Here is a 17989-nt window from a genome sequence, read left to right as displayed (position 1 = left end):
GTCTGTTCAACATGGACAAATCAATTGATTACGTTTGTATTTCAGAAAGGAAATACTGTAGTAAATCAACTACTATAACACATAATCGATTAGGGTTGTATAGTATTCAGACCTACTCCCTTGGCTACTCCTACACAAAAGAAATGGGGCACTTGATTTAATTATCTACATACATGCAACCTGATTGTAAAACGTATATTACTTATTTCTTAAGTTATGTAGCAGCTTCACGTTTTAAAGAGCGCTGATCGTTTTCTTTGATGTTGTTTAGCATGTTTCTTCTGTTTCTTTGCTAATATTTTATTACTGCAGATATTTCAAAGACAACAATGCAAAAGGAAAAGCTGCTACTGCATCTTGGAAAGAAAAAACCTCCCATGCTGTAGCTCAGTTTCAAATCAAATTGATGTACTCCTTTAAGATGTCACGCATTACCCCCACCGGTGTCTCACTATTACCCCATTTTGCAGGTAAAACTGAGACAGAGTTTCTTGATCAGGAAAGAATTATAATGCTAGAAGAATTACCAGTAGTCATTGATATAGTATATATCCTGCACTTCCCCGGATTACCAAGAGACACTTTTGTTGTTTCAGGAGAATGGTTTTGTGCAGATCCAGACACCTGTTATCACGTCAAATGACTGCGAAGGAGCTGGTGAACTCTTTCAGGTTGAAGTAAGTAAAGTAGGAAACTTTTAACAGTGACGTTAATATATAAAAACGTTACTAGTACAATCAAATGAGCAGATTTCTGTTTACTGTTGGAGATATTTTGATTCCGCACTGTCTGAAAATTCCCTGAAGGCACACTAAAGTAACAGCTTGATCCTCAGTATGTTCAGATCTCATACAGAATAATATAATTGTCTAATGGTGCACAGGTGACTTCCTTGAGAGCTTTGAAGCAACTACTGGCAAGTTTGTGGTACAAAAAATTCTTGGATTCAGAGCTGATCTCTGTTCATAGAGGTTTGCTAGTTCATAACCAGCTGGTTCAGTAGTTTGGCAGCATTTCTTGCTTGGGTTCTGCGGATGAAAAAAGACAGCTTGATAGCACGATCAAGGATGTGTGTTGATCTTCAGTCAGGTTAATTGAAAGAAGTGAACACAATTATTTATATCTAATACACGGAAAATAGGACAGGATTTGTCCCTGTGCAGTAGCAGCATTGTGTTAAATAAACAGGCTTTATTGCCCCAAAATACTCCATTACAGTTATACCTAGAATAATTTTATACCACAAGGAAGTGGTTTCCATTTCTTTGAAAGTCCATAAGTGAAACTAATACTGCTATATTAAACTACCAGTGTTGAAGGTAGTTGCCTGTTTTTGTTACTGAACCAATCTCATTCATTTCAGCAGTAATCTGATCATAGGGTGCTGCTATAACTGTAGCTGGTTGTGTCTCCTAATAAAGCTCCTGTAGCCCAGGGATATAGTAGTAGAAGAAGATGTGGTCTGTTCAGTGTAGATAACTTGCAGTTTCTTTAATTATCCAATAGTGGGATTGAGAGATGACATGTCTCTGCCTCAAGCCATTGCTGTGCTCATTGACTGTAGCTTCTTAATGAGCTGTATTGGTCCTCCTGGTGACCAATGTTATCAAAAACAGTGCAGTTTGTTTTTTACTAGTACTCAAGCACTAGCAGTTTAATATATAAATAGTTGAAACTGCACCAGGGTGTAGAGACCTTTGTAAATCTGTCCCAAAGTGTGTTGCAATGCTATATAGAATTTGTAGCGATGAGCTGCACTCTTGGAAATCGGAATATAAAACGAGGTAATTATAAATGACAGCGGTTCTGGAAAAATTAAATAAACCAGTGAGTGTGCTTCAAGACAATCTTGCAACGACAAGTCTGATGATGAGTAGTTATCAGGTTACAAAACAGTACTGTGTCAGTTGTGAACGAGTCGCTAGGTGTTCTTTTATGCAAAGTTCCTGTTCCTTTAGGCGGAGCATTTGTAACACGTTCTCAACACTTTTCTAAAGGTGTAGTAAAACCTTTTGAAGTTGCAAAAAGGTCAGGATCTACACGCTGCAATACCAAACCTGACAAAATCCAAACCGACGAATGCTGATGTCATGCACGTGATCCTGGTCATTGTGCTATTCCTGCACGTGTGAGGTTCAAATGAATGGTCACAAAAATGTCCACAGCTTCCAGTCTTGCACAGTTGGCAGCCTGACCCAAGGAGAGGTTTGTAATGAGTAGCAGGGATGGGTGATGTGCTCGCAGTTCATGAACATGATATTTGTGAGGAGGCTGGAGCAAAGTAGTATCCAGCTTGTACTGCATGTAACTGTACCCAGTGTGTTAACTCCCTCGTCTCCTGTAGTGTAGCTGTGCACAAGCTTTGTGTTGGTGAGTTCATCTATCGTTATTCTGTCCTGCAGGATTCCAGTAAGTGGTGATATGGATTGCTTTAGCTTCAGGAATAACTGCAGTAATGCCGCTCAGTGCTGTATATTCATACGTCCCTCATTTTAAATCGGGTGTTATTTGATTAAACCCTGGTGTCCTGTTATTCCAGATCAGGCCATTTGTCATAATGGAGCTCATTCATGTGTGACGTCCTGTCTGTAAAACTCATTGCCTCTCTCAGCAAATAAGCCACTTTCCTTTTTAGAATTTAAAGCTAAACTCCTAAAAAGGACCAGGTCATTATTAAATGTGTGATGGAACATGAAAATGCATACATTTTAAAGCAAATCTAAACATAACTACACCCTCATAACTAGTTTAGTTATTTACTCACTCAACATAAAAATAGTGCATAATTAGTTACACACTATTGTATTTCAACTAGAATTACCTGATTGATAATAACTATTTACCTTTTTATTTAAATTTTTATATTTGTTGCTTCAAATTAATCTGCTACAGTGTGAATTTCAATGGTTGCTTTACTTGGAATCAGATTGGCTGAAACGACCCATGCAGTTTATAACTAACAAAGAGATGAGTCATATTCATTCAGTTGAGTACAGTACTGTAAATCCCAGTTACAAAGCCTGGCTAAATATAGGTCCAGAAGTTGATTTCCAATGACCTAATGGCAGTCCAGACCCTGGCTTCATAAAATCAATTAGCAAATTAAGAGTCAAGAGTCAACAGCAGAAGAGGTTCACTGGCAGATGGTGAAAAGTATCTGATTTATAAATCAAAATTGTACAGATGTGAGTAATGATTAGGTCATAATGATGTTTTATTGTTGGAATGATTAGGAAGTTCTCATAGACCATATTCTTTTGAATGTTAAAGAATACATGGTAAATACTATTTAAAAAAAATATATATATATAATCTTAGTATGAAGAGATTGATCTGATGGTCAAACTATCGGATTAATGTAAAACAGTGTACAAGTGCAGCATGTAAGAAAATATAATATCTGCTTTTCTCATTTTTTATTTTTTTTTTAAGTTTTATACTGGTTCTCTAAAGCACAGTGGTTCTTGCAGAATCATAATCTCCTGTAGCTGCATGTAGTAGTAGGAACTGTTTTAATCCACTTGCATTCACAATTGAACGCTGTTGAAATGAGCATCTGACTCTCTTCCTATATATATATATATATAAAAAATACGTTTGTTTTTTTGTCTAGCACATACAGTAATGTACAGCTATGGACAAACGTTTTGCATCACCTAGAATTTTAACATTGAGACATAATAAAAAAAAATAAACTTAACAGATCTTTTATTTAACATCATGTAATCGGAGAAACTACAAAATTATGTCACAAAAATCTACCGGAAGCTATAGCAGCAGAATAGTATTTCATGTTAGATTTTGAAATGCCACTTTTTTTTTTCCCCCCCAAGTGTCAGTTTGTTGTTTAGTATATGGGGAAACTACAAAGAAGCGGTATGTAATTCAATATGTTATTGTAACATTGTTCACCAGGTTTCATTTGACTTTATGAAGCAAAATGTGTGTTAATTCCATGAGGTGATGCAAAACGTTTAGCCAGAGCTGTAGACAAATGTGGAAATCAATTGGCTCCTACACCAAGACCACTTTGAATTCTACAGTGTTGGGAAGTCAGCTGTTTTAGTACCTTTTGAAGTACAGAGCCTCAGTCAAATAAATGCACCTAAACCTCTCAACCTTTTGCTTTTGTTTTATTATCCCCAGCCTGCTACCAGAGAGAAGCAGCAAGCAGATGAGAAATCCCATTTCTTCTCCGTTCCTGCCTTTCTCACTGTGTCAGGACAGCTTCACCTGGAAGTCATGGCAGGGTAAAGGAAAGAGTTTTTCTTTTAGATTTTTTGCAAGGAATCTAGTCGTGGCTCCTCGGTGAAGAGTCTGGGTAGAGAGTCTGTTCCAATCCCTTCACTAACCCCCTCCATGGCTCAGTTCAGGACATTGTATGAATATGCTTCTATAAATTGCTTACTGTGTGTATGTGGTGTATTTTGTACAGATGCATTTTAACATGATCTTTATTCCAAGGATATATTGTAGAAGAAGACATTGTGGGTTTTTATCTCAGTGAATAAAGCCCCTGTTCTTTAACCTCACACCACTTTTGACCCAGACATTTTTAGCAGTAACCCTCATTATTGTCACAGCCCCCTCCCTAAATTTAAACAAAGCCTAATTCATGGCCCTGGGGGCCCTAGCAAGTGTGTATCCGCTACTCTCATTTCTGACTTGCATGCGAGTCTGTGTGATGAGGAACTCTGTCTGGCCGACAGCTTTTCCGGTGTACACCTGTGGTTTTGATCCTTTAAGATAACATTTTTTGGCTGTTCGATTCGGATTCACCTCATGCAGAAGAGTTGTAGTCACATTATATTCATGTTCAAATTTTATTTCAATCAGTTACTCATCAAATACAGAAATGAGCAAGTACCTGGAAGGCTGCTAATTAAATCAGAATCAGTAGATGGCTAGCTGCAACTCCTCTTTCTGCCCAATTAGTGTAATCCCTTCAACGGCAGTTTTTTGGTTTTTAGAAAGCAGAAGTGTACACTAGACATTTGTTACAGCTGGTAACATTCCAACAAATGTTCTTTGTAGACCTGTAATCCATTCTGAGATAATGGAAACATGTTATGTAACCTCTTTTACTCGTAAAAGGACGTGCTTAGAGATTGTTGTGCAAAACATGTATAGTAGATTCATAGAAGGTTACATGCACCCACATCCATGCCTGTGCCTTGTAGTTATTATTTTTAAATAGTCACAAAATTGCTACCATAGAAAATAATCTGAAGGTTTTACCCTGTAACGCCTGTGGTACTGTATGTTCGCTGCCAGTTGTCATGATCGTTTTTGAAAGATAGACTTTGGGAGGAATTTTTTTAATTTAGGGTTTTAGAAACAGATATATTATTTGAATAGTTTCTTACATGTCGTGAAACTCCTGACAGCCTATTTGACTGCCAGTAAGGGTCAGAGCCGCCCCCCTGACTAATTCACCTTGTCATTCGTCCTCTAAAGAGCCTTGAAACTTGAGGTTGTCGTATTGTGAGAGTTGATGTTGATCAGTTGTTTTACTTTGTAGATTGAAAAAAAAATTACACAATTTTGTACAACAAATAACCACCAACTGACAAGATTTGTATTGTGCGGATTTTTAGGGCCTTTTCTAATGTCTACACGTTTGGGCCGACTTTTCGAGCTGAGAATTCTCAGAGCAGAAGACACTTAGCTGAGTTTTACATGGTGGAGGCAGAGATCTCCTTCACAGAGAGTCTGGAGGATCTAATGAAGGTATGTTTTCATTATACAGGAGTTGTAAATTATTAGCAGGGCTGCTGCACACCGTTTACATGTCTTATTTCACATCATTACAATTATAGTTTCTTCTGTAAACAGTAACTCGTATAGCAAGAACATGTATCAGAATGTAGAAAGTTGTCTACCCTCCAGAAAGTATTGGGAGACAGGATCGTGAATAGCACTGGATACTCAGACAGCTTGTTGGTTGGAGATGTCTGTTTTCCATTCAGCATTGCTTTATTACAGCACTTGTAATATGCTATCTTGGAATTGTAACTGAACATCTAATGAACAAAAATGAAACCGAGTCAAATTTCAGTTTACCGAAAAGAAGAAGCAGTTTTACAAGCTTGGTGTAATGCGCCACAACAGAAACTGCTTTATTTTCTTCCTCTCATCTTAGATGGATAGTTTTGTTTCTGAGACACATTTAGAAATGTATCTCCTAAATAGCAGTGAGCTTTCTCAACCTGGGTAATACTGCTGCTGGCACAATTGCAGAGACTGTTCAACTATCACCTGTTATTTTCCTATTTTCACAATAGCTACCTTATAAGATGCTGCTATGACGTAAGCCCATGTAGCAAACTTTATTGTTGTTGTTGTTGTTATTATTAATTTTATAATTCTACTTTGCCAGGAACCATGTGAACTTCTAATTGAGGTACATGATCCCTGATGTGTCTTCTCTTAAAAAAATGTTTTTTATCACCAAATTCAAATAACTGTGTTTTGCTGGAGAGCACAGTATAGGTGTTCCACCCTTATACAGTGTGATTTTACCGGTGACAGAAAATGGGAGTAACCAAGATACACTGTTTCATACTTATTTTTAATTTTAATATAATTTTCTGAGAATACATTTGTGGATCCTTTCTGGTCAAACCAGATGCAATGACACACCTCTAAAGATCAGATAAAAATAAATAATATATGTGTTAAGCAGATATTATTATTATTATTCACTTTCAGGTCATGGAGAACCTTTTTAAAACTTCTACCGAATGTGTTCTTGCTCGATGTTCGGAAGACATAGAACTGTTTCACAAATACATATCCCCAGGACACAAGGTATGCAGAAAAATAATCTTGGCTGTCAGCTTTGTTTTCTAATTGTGATCATTTTAATGGCGAGTTCAGAACTAACTTCCTCTTTTTCTATTTAAGGACAGGTTGAATCACATGCTGCAGAATAAATTCAAAGTGTAAGTATTCCGCTTGATCTTTCAAAAGAAAACGTGTATGAAATGTATATATTTTTTGCCTATATGTAACCTACATGTATTTTGCTTTTTTTTTGTTTAGGATCTCTTATACAGAGGCTATAGATGTTCTGAAACAGAGTTCACAAACGTTTAACTTCAAACCAGAGGCAAGTACACAAACAAACTCTTAAACTATAGAATAAAATGCAACTCTAGGTGGCTCTGTGGTTAATAAGTCTATCGAGTGTTGAAAAAAAAAAGAGAAGTATGAATTCAGACACATTTTTTTTTTACATGGTTTGCACGAGTACATTGTATACATGAAACATACAGTAAAAAAAAAAGATTGAAATGAGACCCTAACTTAGAAATAGCTTTTATCTAAAGACAGATAATTGCAAACATCATACAACTCAGAGACATCCAAGCTCAAAACATAAATGGAAAACGCATTAATACAAAAAACAGATAATTGGCACCAGTGATATTAATAATTGTATTAAATCAATGAATAGTGTAAAATGATTCAGGATACATTGCTGATAATCATTAGTTGGGGGGGGTGTTATTTGTCAGTCAGTTTTCATTGTCAGACTCACAAGAGGAAAGCTTTTGACTATTGTATTCGTTATTGTTTAGTATAACAATTTCTATAGCTTCTGGTTTACTGAAGGGTTTTCAATCCACTTAAAAACGCAATACGTTACTGATGCAGCAAAATTGATTCATATCCTTTTTATTTATTTTTTTACCCAAACAGCTGTTGTTAATAAATCATCCTTTGAAGAGGTATTAAAAAGGAATCAGGAATTGTTCATCATGCAAACAGAACTATAAAAAGCCATTTCTTAGATAACCCTACTCAAAACTGAATATAAATATATTGTTAAACGGGGGGGGGTCCCGAGTGGCGCATCCAGTAAAGGCATCTGCTTGAGTGCAGGATGCGTCCCATAGCCTGACGTCCCCGGTTTGTGGCCAGGGTGTCCTCGGATCCCCGCGCACCAGTGACCCCTGTATTCTGACCGGGCGCCTGCGGGCTTGCCTGTTAGCTCCCCGTGAGCTGCGTTGTCCTCCTACACTGTAGCTCCTGGGCGGTTGTATGGTGAATCCGCAGTGTGTAAAGAAGCGATCGGCTGGCTGCACACACTTCGGAGGACAGCATGTGTTCATCTTCACCCTCCCGAGTCAGCGCAAGGGTGGTAGCAGTGAGCTGAGTCTAAATAATAGTGGGGCATTTCAAATGGGGAGAAAATAATAATGTAGTCGTTGACAATTATTTAAAAAAAAAAATATATATATATATATATATAGTTAAACAGGGAAGGAGCTACAGTATAATAGAAATGTGGTATTTTCTACATATCTGCCATTGTATTTCAGTGGGGTTGTGATCTTCAGACAGAACATGAGAAGTATCTGGTACAGCACTGTGGAAATATCCCACTGTTTGTCATCAACTACCCATACGATCTGAAGCCGTTCTACGCCAGGGACAATGAAGATGGACCGCAACATACTGTAAGCAATTTGGAACTGGCCTGCAGTACTGTGGTCTGCAGACAGTGTGATGTTAAATAACGATTGTTTTAATATCTTAGATAGACGTGTGTCTGATTTTACCCATCGTAAAACCGAGCACCATATATGTAGGGAAGTACTGGCATCACTGCCATGTTCAGATGATTATTGACATGATGTATGTTGCAACTTGGCAGCAGCAAGTTGTTTATTTATTTGTATATGCTTTTGTGATTCGGTACACAGGCTCAAAGGTACGAAATGGGTGGATGTGATAGAATCAATCAGAGCATTAGCATGGTAGCAGGAGGTAGTGTGATCTAAACTGTTTAAAAATGTATTCCCCACAATAAAACATCCCCAGATTATGCTGAAAAATAAGTAGCTGTTATACAGACAACACAGGATTATGGGGAGGGCTCTTTATAAAATATACAGTACTTGCACAATATCATGAAACAGTATGCATTCTACTGAACAGTGCTGTGCAATGAGATGCGCTTTGTTTTGGTTAAAACCCTGTTCTGGTTGTATTTATCAGGCCGCTGCAGTGGATCTTCTGGTGCCTGGAGTAGGAGAGCTTTGTGGAGGCACCCTGAGAGAAGAGCGACTGCACCTGTTACAGTCACGCCTAGACCGGTAACTCACATTTACTGCACAAGCATTGCAGGATAATCCATAACAATCTGTCATTGTGGCCTGCTTTTTAACAGTCCCGATGCCTGATGGTACAGCATTACAACCTTGTATCTAAAAATACTAAAAGGAAGTTAAAATGAAATTACAAACACTGTGAAGACATTGAAATAGACTTATATTCTCAGTGTTGTTTCCTCCGCTTGGTTTCCATTTGACATGGTAACTAATATCTCCAAGGGAGGCCATCCTTTTCAGGCAGAACAGATATATCTAGTGCCTAGATATTGCCTTTAATTTTTAAAAAGTCAAGTGGATATAGCATTAAAATCGATTGAACACTCTCTGTAGAGCTGCATTCAGTCTCGTTTGTTTTTCCATAGAGCGGGGATGACAGACACCTACCAATGGTAAGAGAAATCTACTTCTCCTACATGTGTGGATGTTCCAAAGCATATTCATTCTCCTTATGGCCAGCTTGTTGATGTTATAACCAACTTTGTTTCTGTAAAATAAATATAAACCATGAATTAACCTAATTAATTCATGGACTTTTAAAATATCTTGAAACTTGTTCTTCCCTGTATTCCCAGGTATTTGGAGTTGCGTCAGTTTGGCTCCGCCCCCCACGGAGGGTTTGGGATGGGTTTTGAGCGCTATCTGCAGTGCATCCTGGGAGTTGATAATATCAAAGATGTAATTCCTTTCCCAAGGTTCTCTCATTCGTGTCTTTTGTAACCAGAATTGTACATTTGAGAACTTTATCAAGTAAAGTATGCATTTTTACCTTTGGTGTCTGGTTATCTGTCTTGCACGTGGAGTCAGCAAATAACAATGTCAGCTTCCAGACCATGTTTTTTAGAGTAACAAATATGAACAGTTCTACAGGAAGGCAGTGAGTGATCTGGTGTGTGGAAGGTTATGTAGAAATAACTTTGGGTAAACACTGTCTTTGTACATTGCAGGGAAGCGAATGTTATCTTAGCTACCAAATCTCAGCTACATTTGGGTTTTTATATACAGGGTCAAATGTTAGATACACACATATGGTGTAGGTGTTTCCTGCCTGACAACACTGTGTCTTTGTAGAGCGGAAAACATTTATATTTGCATTTTCTCATATAAATGTGCTGTGTAATATCAAACAATGGATAATCAATAATGAGAAATGAACCTGCAAAATAGAATATTTAAAAAACAAAAATGGGTTGGTGTATGTAATTCAGAACTGTGTCCGTGTTAAAAGGACATGTAGATTTACAACAGTCATCCGTGACTGTATTAGATGCTATGTCTTCAAGACTGAACAGGATAGCTAATGATGTGTTTATTTCATTGGCTTATGCGCATTATGTTTAATTATTGCTGCAACAAAACCCAACATATCTTACTGTGAGAACAGTGAATTTTTTTTTTCTTTAGTTAAAACGTCAGCAACAATTGCCCAATCCGATGTTATGTAATGTTTTATCAACTAAAATATGAGGAAGTAGAATAATGCACAGCAGAGCATTGCAATTATGTTTCTTAAAACACCCTATAGAATTAACACATTTTGCTTCATAAAGTCGAATGAAACCCGCTGAATAATGTTAAGTTAACATATTGAATTACATACATCTTTGTAGGTTTCCATATACTTAAAGAACTGGCAAATTGAAAAATGTGACATTTTGAAATCTAACATGAAATACTACTGTTATGGCTTGTGGTGGACGTTTGCCATATTTTTTTTTTAGTGTCTTTGATTACATGATGTTCAATAAAAAAAAAAAAAATCTAAATTATGTTCATATTTTTTTAAATTATGTCCAATAGGTTTAAATGATGTAAAACTTTTGGCCATAGCTGTATATATAGATAGATATCAGCATGTATGTAATTGTATAGGTCACTTTTATGCAAATAACATTTTAGTATAATGGAGTTCATTTTAACACTAGAATTTGTTTTGTACCAGGCATGTGGTCGTTGCACATTGACTACAGAAGCTTGAAGGTTGATGCTAAGTTCACAAATTTGGCTGGGAACCCACTGGGAGCACCATATTTGTAATTGTTTCTATTGATAAGGGTGGCAAAATAATCTAGTGCTGGTTCGTCTCACCACTCTGCAGCGACCCCCTACTGCACAGGCACCAAACAAGGCTAGAAGTAGACTCTCAAAATGGGAAGATTACCTCATAATAAGGAACAAAAGTATTGTCAGATTATCACTGATTTTAAGAACTGTTTGCCATTGAATATTATTAATCGATGTCATAAAGGATATATATATATATATATATATATATATATATATATATATATATATATATATATATATATATATATATATATATATATATATATATATATAAATATAAAAACAAACTGTTAAGACTGGATTTACTTTCAATCAGCTATTTCACAGCTATTTCATATATATATATATAAGGAAATCAATGTTTGATGCTGTGTTGTCTTCCATTGATTTTTTTTTTTTTAATATATTTTTATCCACTAGGTGGTGCATTTCTGCATTTCATAGCCAGTGCTTTAGCCCAGTCATCGTATTAATGTTCTATTGGTTAAAGTGCTTTAGTGCACAGATCTATACAACCTTCTATGGGCTGGGAGGTCTGAGAAGGTAATTATCCTGGCCTGTACACAGATTTAATTATAAGGTCCTCGTAGATGTTGTCTCTAAGTATATAAGAACGTTTCCTTTGTTTTAGTGATCTTCTGTATCCCTGCTACTCTTAATAGAAATGTGTATTGATCCTGCAATTATCCATTAAAAAGATATCAGAAATGTTTAGTTATGATAACCGCATTCCTGATACTAGCAATTGAAATTCAGATATAGAATAAATTGTGTTATCAATTTATATATGTCAGTATATCAATATTGATATAAAAGATTGACTCGTTAACATTAACAAACAGTATAGACCTTTATGAATATGATTGTGCGGTGTTATGGCTCATCGTAAAAATATTATTCTTATTAATGTGTTTAATTACTACCAAATATCCTATTACGATTACTGTATAATAATACACTGAACTGATAATACTCCGAAATCTAAGTACTTCTGTACCGTAGTAAGAGTCATTTTGTAGTAGAAGCGATGTCATACAGCACCTACCCTGTTATAGCCCTGACATCATGTCTCATTAAACTTAAAGAAAGCTATGGTTTGTAATCACAGTACTCTACAGTAAGTTAACTATATTGTGTCTAAAAGCATAACAAAATGATCCTGCTTTCGGTTTTAGCCCAGCCTTTCCCGTTGATGTAGGCGTGGTATATGCTATTAGAAACAAACAGCTGTCTCCTTACTTCCTACATCTCGATATCTGGTTCAAACTACTGAAGGGGACTGTGCTGAATTCCTCTATCAATTTGTAACAGTCTGGCTCTTTACAGTACGTGCTTCTCACTGAGGAGGAATAATTAGCCATAGTTGATAACACAAGAAGGGGAGCATTGTGTTGGATACAGTTCCACGGAGTTCTTGTTATAATTATCACTGTGGGACCAGACTGCACCAAAGCGTGTCTGACACTGATATCACTGCATTCTGCATCCCAGCATGAAGTGAATGGGACGAGGGATTCAACTGGGTGCTGTTTTGTTGTGAATGCTGCAACTGGATTCAAAGGAAACTACAATACAGTAAGGATGAGTGGAGGAGAAATTATCTACCAGGGGTGGTTAAGAAAGTCCCCGCCAGAGAAAAAATTAAGGAGATACGTAAGTAAAAAAAACAAAAACAAAAAAAAAACGTGTATTTATGCATTGTATTTATTTATTTTATATGAAATATGATTCGTTTAGTTTTCACTATAGCTAGAATAAGAGTTGCTTTTTAAATAAAACAGTATGGTAATATGAATAGCAAAATGCTCTATGTAAATAAATATGTTTTTAAAAATAACAGCTACCGGTACTTGTTCGGGTTCTATCAAGTTGTATCAAATTATGATATTGGTGCTCAAACGGTTGTAGTCAGGGGTTGCTATTGTGTACGGAATGGTGTTATTCAATTCCAGACGCTGTCTATCTGTGTTTCCGAACAAAGGTTGTAGCAGGTGTTGCAGACCTGTGCCGCTCGCTGGTAAAGAGTAATACTAGTTGCTTGAAAGGAGAAGTTGTTTTTGTTTCCGCGGCGTTTGGTTTTTATTGCTAGGGGATGGCCTCGCAGACGTTAACGACTTTAGTGCTTGCTTGCCGCCTGCTCCCCTTTGATAAAGTACTTAGAACAGTCTAAGCAGAGATGGTAGGTTTTAATAGATAAGTGAAAATGTTAGTAATGAAAACTATTTTAAGCTGAAACTAAGCGATGCAGTGTTTGATTACATGCTATTTCTTGCGAAACCAGTACGGGATAATGACAGTAGTTCAGTGTGTGGTTAAGTAACCTCGTTTCATACTGTAGTTGTTATTACCATGAGAGGCTGCCAGCAAGAGTATTAAGTGTGCAAAAGACATTATCGGAATAATGTGAGTGTACCAGAATAAGCAATATGTACTGGATAATATTTTATGCAGAGGCAGTTTTCCAGCTACTGAGAAGAAACCTTTTTATTGACATTCTCGCTGGTCAGTCATTAAAACTCCAGCCAACTTTTACAGCCTTTTATAGTGCCATTAATAACCAATGCAAATTCCTTCTGTTCACCCCCTGATTTGACACTGTATTCATGTTGCTATTTGTGGCTTATTATTTCTAACAATTACAGGACATAACATTTCACAGCTTGATCACACAAACATTATTTTCAATATGAATTATATATATATATATATATATATATATATATATATATATATATATATATATATATATATATATATATATATATATATATATATATATATTGACTATAACCCTGGCATGGGCAAATCTTGCCTGATGCTGATACGAGGGTGATGGCTGTCGGCTTCTAAACTGGCGTCTGTCTCCGCCCTGGTAGCCCCTGTTGTTTTTGTGCCTTGAACAATAGAAATAAGGCCATTGAACTCAAGGGCATGCTGCTTTATCCCTACAGCACCATACCTTGTTGTAACGTATAACAAAACAATGGTTGGGCATGTCCTTATACAAGTAGCAACATAAACGCAAACAGGATTATCCAAACTGATTATTTATTCATTCATTTATTTATTTTATCCCTGTACCCCCCCCCCCCCATCCAAACAGGAGGGCTGAAGATCAATATGGCACCTCTGTTCCTGCTTGTCATGCCAATTTACACCCACCAAACCTCAGCAAAGGGATGTTACCAAGCTATTGAGGCCTGAGCCAGGTAAATTTCCGCCTGGCTCGTCAGCCTGACCAGTAAGGGTTGCTGAAGTGTGTTGAGGCAAACTACAGTATTGCCAGCTGACTTTCCTCCCAAATCAGACATCGGCGCAGTCAAACAGGGATCAAACCACACTCCCGTGTTTCACCAGCCACCCCAAACTGTACTGGGTGAGCCACCCTAAAAGTTATTTTGTGTCACCTTTTGTGTGTGTGTGTGGTGTAAATGGTGCAATCTAGCTGTTTGTTTTTGTTGTTGTTTTTCTGGATAAAATGAGAAAAAGCCAAATGGCTGTATACTAAGTTTTTTTTTTTTTTTTTTAATGGAAGGCGTCTCGCAACCAGATGCTGAAAATGTCTCTGATTTTTCAAAAATAGAACTTTCTACGATTTTAATTCAAACAAAACCTGAAAAAGCTAGTATGCTGTCAGTTCTTTGGTGTCTTTAATAGACTTGCTACATTAACTATTGCTCAACATCATCAACATGGCGCAGCTGCACATGTGATCAGTTTAAACTGATTACAGCAGACAATGTGAATCCATCAGGTGTCGCTGCGCTTTCTGGATGTTTATAAACTCATCTTGTTAGACATAATAAGCACTGTTTCTTACTATCAGCTATCTTACTATCTTCTGAAATGTCTGATGACATAATAAAGGGAGATCTTCAAAGTCACTAGCATGTTATCTGCATTGGGGCCTGCCGTATTTTTGTCCTATTTGATTTGAAATCAAATTAAAAAAAAAAAACATTTAAAAACAGAGTGTGTGTCATTTGTCAAGATTTATCTGGTGGTAAAAACAATACCTTCTGCAGAGATTAGCTAAAATGTTTTATATGTATTACTCATCTGGAAAAACTCCAGTAGATGTTGGTTAAAATATTGAACGATGGGAAGCTGTTCAAGTGATCTGCATGAAGGAGGCAGTGTCAAGCAGGTTTCTACCTACCATTTTGTTTGATCTTATTCTTTAACAGTATGACTGCTCTTCAGCACAGAGAACATGTTTTGAAGACATCCCACACAAACAATAAAAATGTATGCTAATGCCTCCTTTTCAGAATGGTGCTCAAACTGCCAAATCTGTGTTGACAAAACAACGCCAAGCCACGCCCACTGGCGTGCAAGATCTTTACATCCCACCCTGCACCCTCCCACCAGCCATGCTGACTTCACTGTTTGTTCTGCATTTGGCATGCCCTAAATGTGTGTCCTAAACAGACCCAACCAAGGCATACTGCCTTCACAATGGAGCGTCTGTAGACTGGAACAGTTTATTACAGGAAAAAGTTGAAATCTGATAGAATACCAAAACAAAGTTTTTCACGTGACATCCAGAATCACCCAGTTATTTGTTTAAGAATTGTATTATTGATAATATTTTACAGACAATTCCAGGTGTCCCTCACAGCAGTTATAAACAAACAAACAAACAAAAAATTGGGCACAGAGCATGCATGCCTTTTGAAAGCAGTTTGTGTATGGAAGTGTAAATGCTGGGGATTGCTTTTGCAATGGCCTCTGTGGCTCTTGGTGTCGGAGCCAAATGACAGTTCCTGTGTTGTACAGTGACAGTTCTCAGTGTGGCAATGAAATACAGTACCGAATGTGCTGTCTCACTCCTGATGCCCTACCGTGATATGGAGTTTGTTTAAGCCAAACACAGTGTTGGTATTCATTATACAAATGTTTGTTATTATTGGACAATCCTATTAAAAAAAAAAAAAAAAAAAAAAAGAGAAGGCTATTAACTAGAAACAAAATGAACGGTAATCTATTGCTATTTCCACTACTTCCTATTGCTATTTATGGGGTTTATGGATGGCTTGTGCTACCCACTCATTGCACAAGAGCAGAAGACTGCTTCTCGATGCACACCAAGCTGTTCGTCATCGTTGAGTGTACTGAATGACTGACGCTACTTAATAACGAAAAACATGAACCGCGCCCCAGCTCTGCTCGGCTCCCAGTGAGATTCAGATGTGTTGTGACAAATAGCCAGTGGGAAAACTTGCAGTACCGTGAGGGCTTGGGGCCTCACGACTCGGATGTGCCAGTGGAAAGGGGTAAGAGTGTATCCAGTTTATGCTCCCTCCTGCAACAATGCTGGTGTTCTGATTGACGTAAGTGGCTCTGATTGAAGCATTGTTGCGGGGGGGGGGGGGGGGGGTGTTCTGGATACACTGAGATCCTTAGAAGACAGTTTCTCTCAAGCATGTGGGGAAAAGTATTGCACAGTTGATTCTTGGCTCATGATGAGTAATTAACAATTGAAAAACAATCGGCAAGATGTTTAATGATATAATGATGCAATATGGACAACAAAGGACACGGCAAAGGCAGTGCAATGCGTTTCGTGCACACTATAAGGCTTTATCGTAGATATTTTTTATGAATATTGTATGCTGTCAAGAATCTGAATATGGTTAATTTATAAATTAAAGAAGACATGTCTAACTTCTAACTTAAAATACCTGCTTAAAACAACTTACTGTAACCTTTGAAATCTAGCTAGTAACATATTTATGGAAAACGCTGTACCAAGTACAAAGTTGAAGGGCCATTAGACTGTAAAATAATTAGCAGATTCTGTGAGGCATGCTATTGCTTTCATGCTTAACAGTTTAGTTTAGTCATGGGCTAGACAGGCTTTCTCTTCAGTGTAGCACTGCTATGCAGTTTCTCTTTCACATTCTGGATTCTTCCTTGATTAGGGTTAAGTTTGTTTTTCCATGTGGATTCACATTTTAAAGGGACCCCAATGAAATTCACCAAATCGTTTACATTTTTTTAAAAGGTTATTTTATTTGTAGTTTTGTAACAGGTATTTTTTTCTGTTTTCAGGAGTCTGTGAATTACTCCCACTAGTGCCTATTGAATTACACTGGATGGCTTCAATCATATAAGTGTTTAAAACTGTCTCATACGCATCTACAGGGAGTTGTTTTTTTTTTTAATGGAAATTTAGAATGGGTGGATTAGAGGGCCATATAGTGTTCCCAAGGGAAAGTAATTGCAAAGGACTGGTGTCTATCCTAGCTTCATGAAAGCCTTTCCCATTACACTGACAAATGTTATCATTCTGTAAATAGATTTAGCCAAAATGCAACATCTAAAAATGAGTATGAAATGTAAGCTTAGTTGCCCTTTCAGCTCTGATTAGTGTGGCTATGGAGATTTGACACCAGGTATAAGTGGAGCTGTTTTTTAGATATAATGAGGATTTAGTTTGATTGGCTGTAAAGCCAGTGCTTGGCTGGTTTGCCAGTACTCAATTAGTCACAGCACTCCTACCATTGTGAACATTTACATGAAGACTTGTGCATTGTGTTTTATTGCAGGTTCTGGCAGGGCACCGAGAGACAAAAACAAGATTCATTGGGTTTTATTTGCTATGTGCTGTCTTGTTCAAGAACTGTGGCTTTAAATCTTGCCCTATTTATAGTTTAGTGATCAATGTGATTTGTTAACAAAGTTATATCATCACCAAACTTGTCAGTGACTGACTGACTCTCCCAAGTAACACTGTAATAAAATAGATTCTCTGAATAATCCATAATTCCATGGTAAGAACAGAGAAAGAGAGTGAGATG

At 37.1% G+C, this 17989-nt stretch overlaps 1 protein-coding gene and 1 long non-coding RNA gene across 2 annotated transcripts; both read left to right on the top strand.

Moving 5' to 3' along the window:
* Positions 1-11: 11 nt before the first annotated feature.
* On the top strand, positions 12-10694 carry nars2 (asparaginyl-tRNA synthetase 2, mitochondrial). The gene is made up of 11 exons (XM_041232591.1): positions 12-32; positions 546-677; positions 4147-4250; positions 5598-5730; positions 6712-6810; positions 6907-6944; positions 7045-7111; positions 8328-8465; positions 9007-9104; positions 9485-9511; positions 9695-10694. Exons 1-11 carry the CDS (start codon positions 12-14, stop codon positions 9837-9839), a joined length of 1002 nt encoding a protein of 333 aa, XP_041088525.1. The 3' UTR covers positions 9840-10694.
* Positions 10695-12414: 1720 nt separating this feature from the next.
* Positions 12415-16133, top strand: LOC121302706. The gene is made up of 2 exons (XR_005947720.1): positions 12415-12839; positions 14290-16133. It is a non-coding gene; the product is annotated as an uncharacterized LOC121302706 (long non-coding RNA).
* The last annotated feature ends 1856 nt before the right edge of the window (positions 16134-17989 follow it).

Source organism: Polyodon spathula, chromosome 30 (assembly GCF_017654505.1).
Source record: "Polyodon spathula isolate WHYD16114869_AA chromosome 30, ASM1765450v1, whole genome shotgun sequence".
NCBI lineage: Eukaryota > Metazoa > Chordata > Actinopteri > Acipenseriformes > Polyodontidae > Polyodon > Polyodon spathula.
Note: the sequence above shows the minus strand (reverse complement) of the source record. Positions and strands in the feature narration are given on the sequence as shown.

Coding starts and splice junctions, on each gene's coding strand:
- nars2 (XM_041232591.1), top strand. CDS start 12: ATGGACAAATCAATTGATTAC. Junction 6,811..6,906: donor ACATATCCCCAGGACACAAG/GTATGCAGAAAA, acceptor TTTCTATTTAAG/GACAGGTTGAATCACATGCT. Junction 9,512..9,694: donor ATGACAGACACCTACCAATG/GTAAGAGAAATC, acceptor CTGTATTCCCAG/GTATTTGGAGTTGCGTCAGT.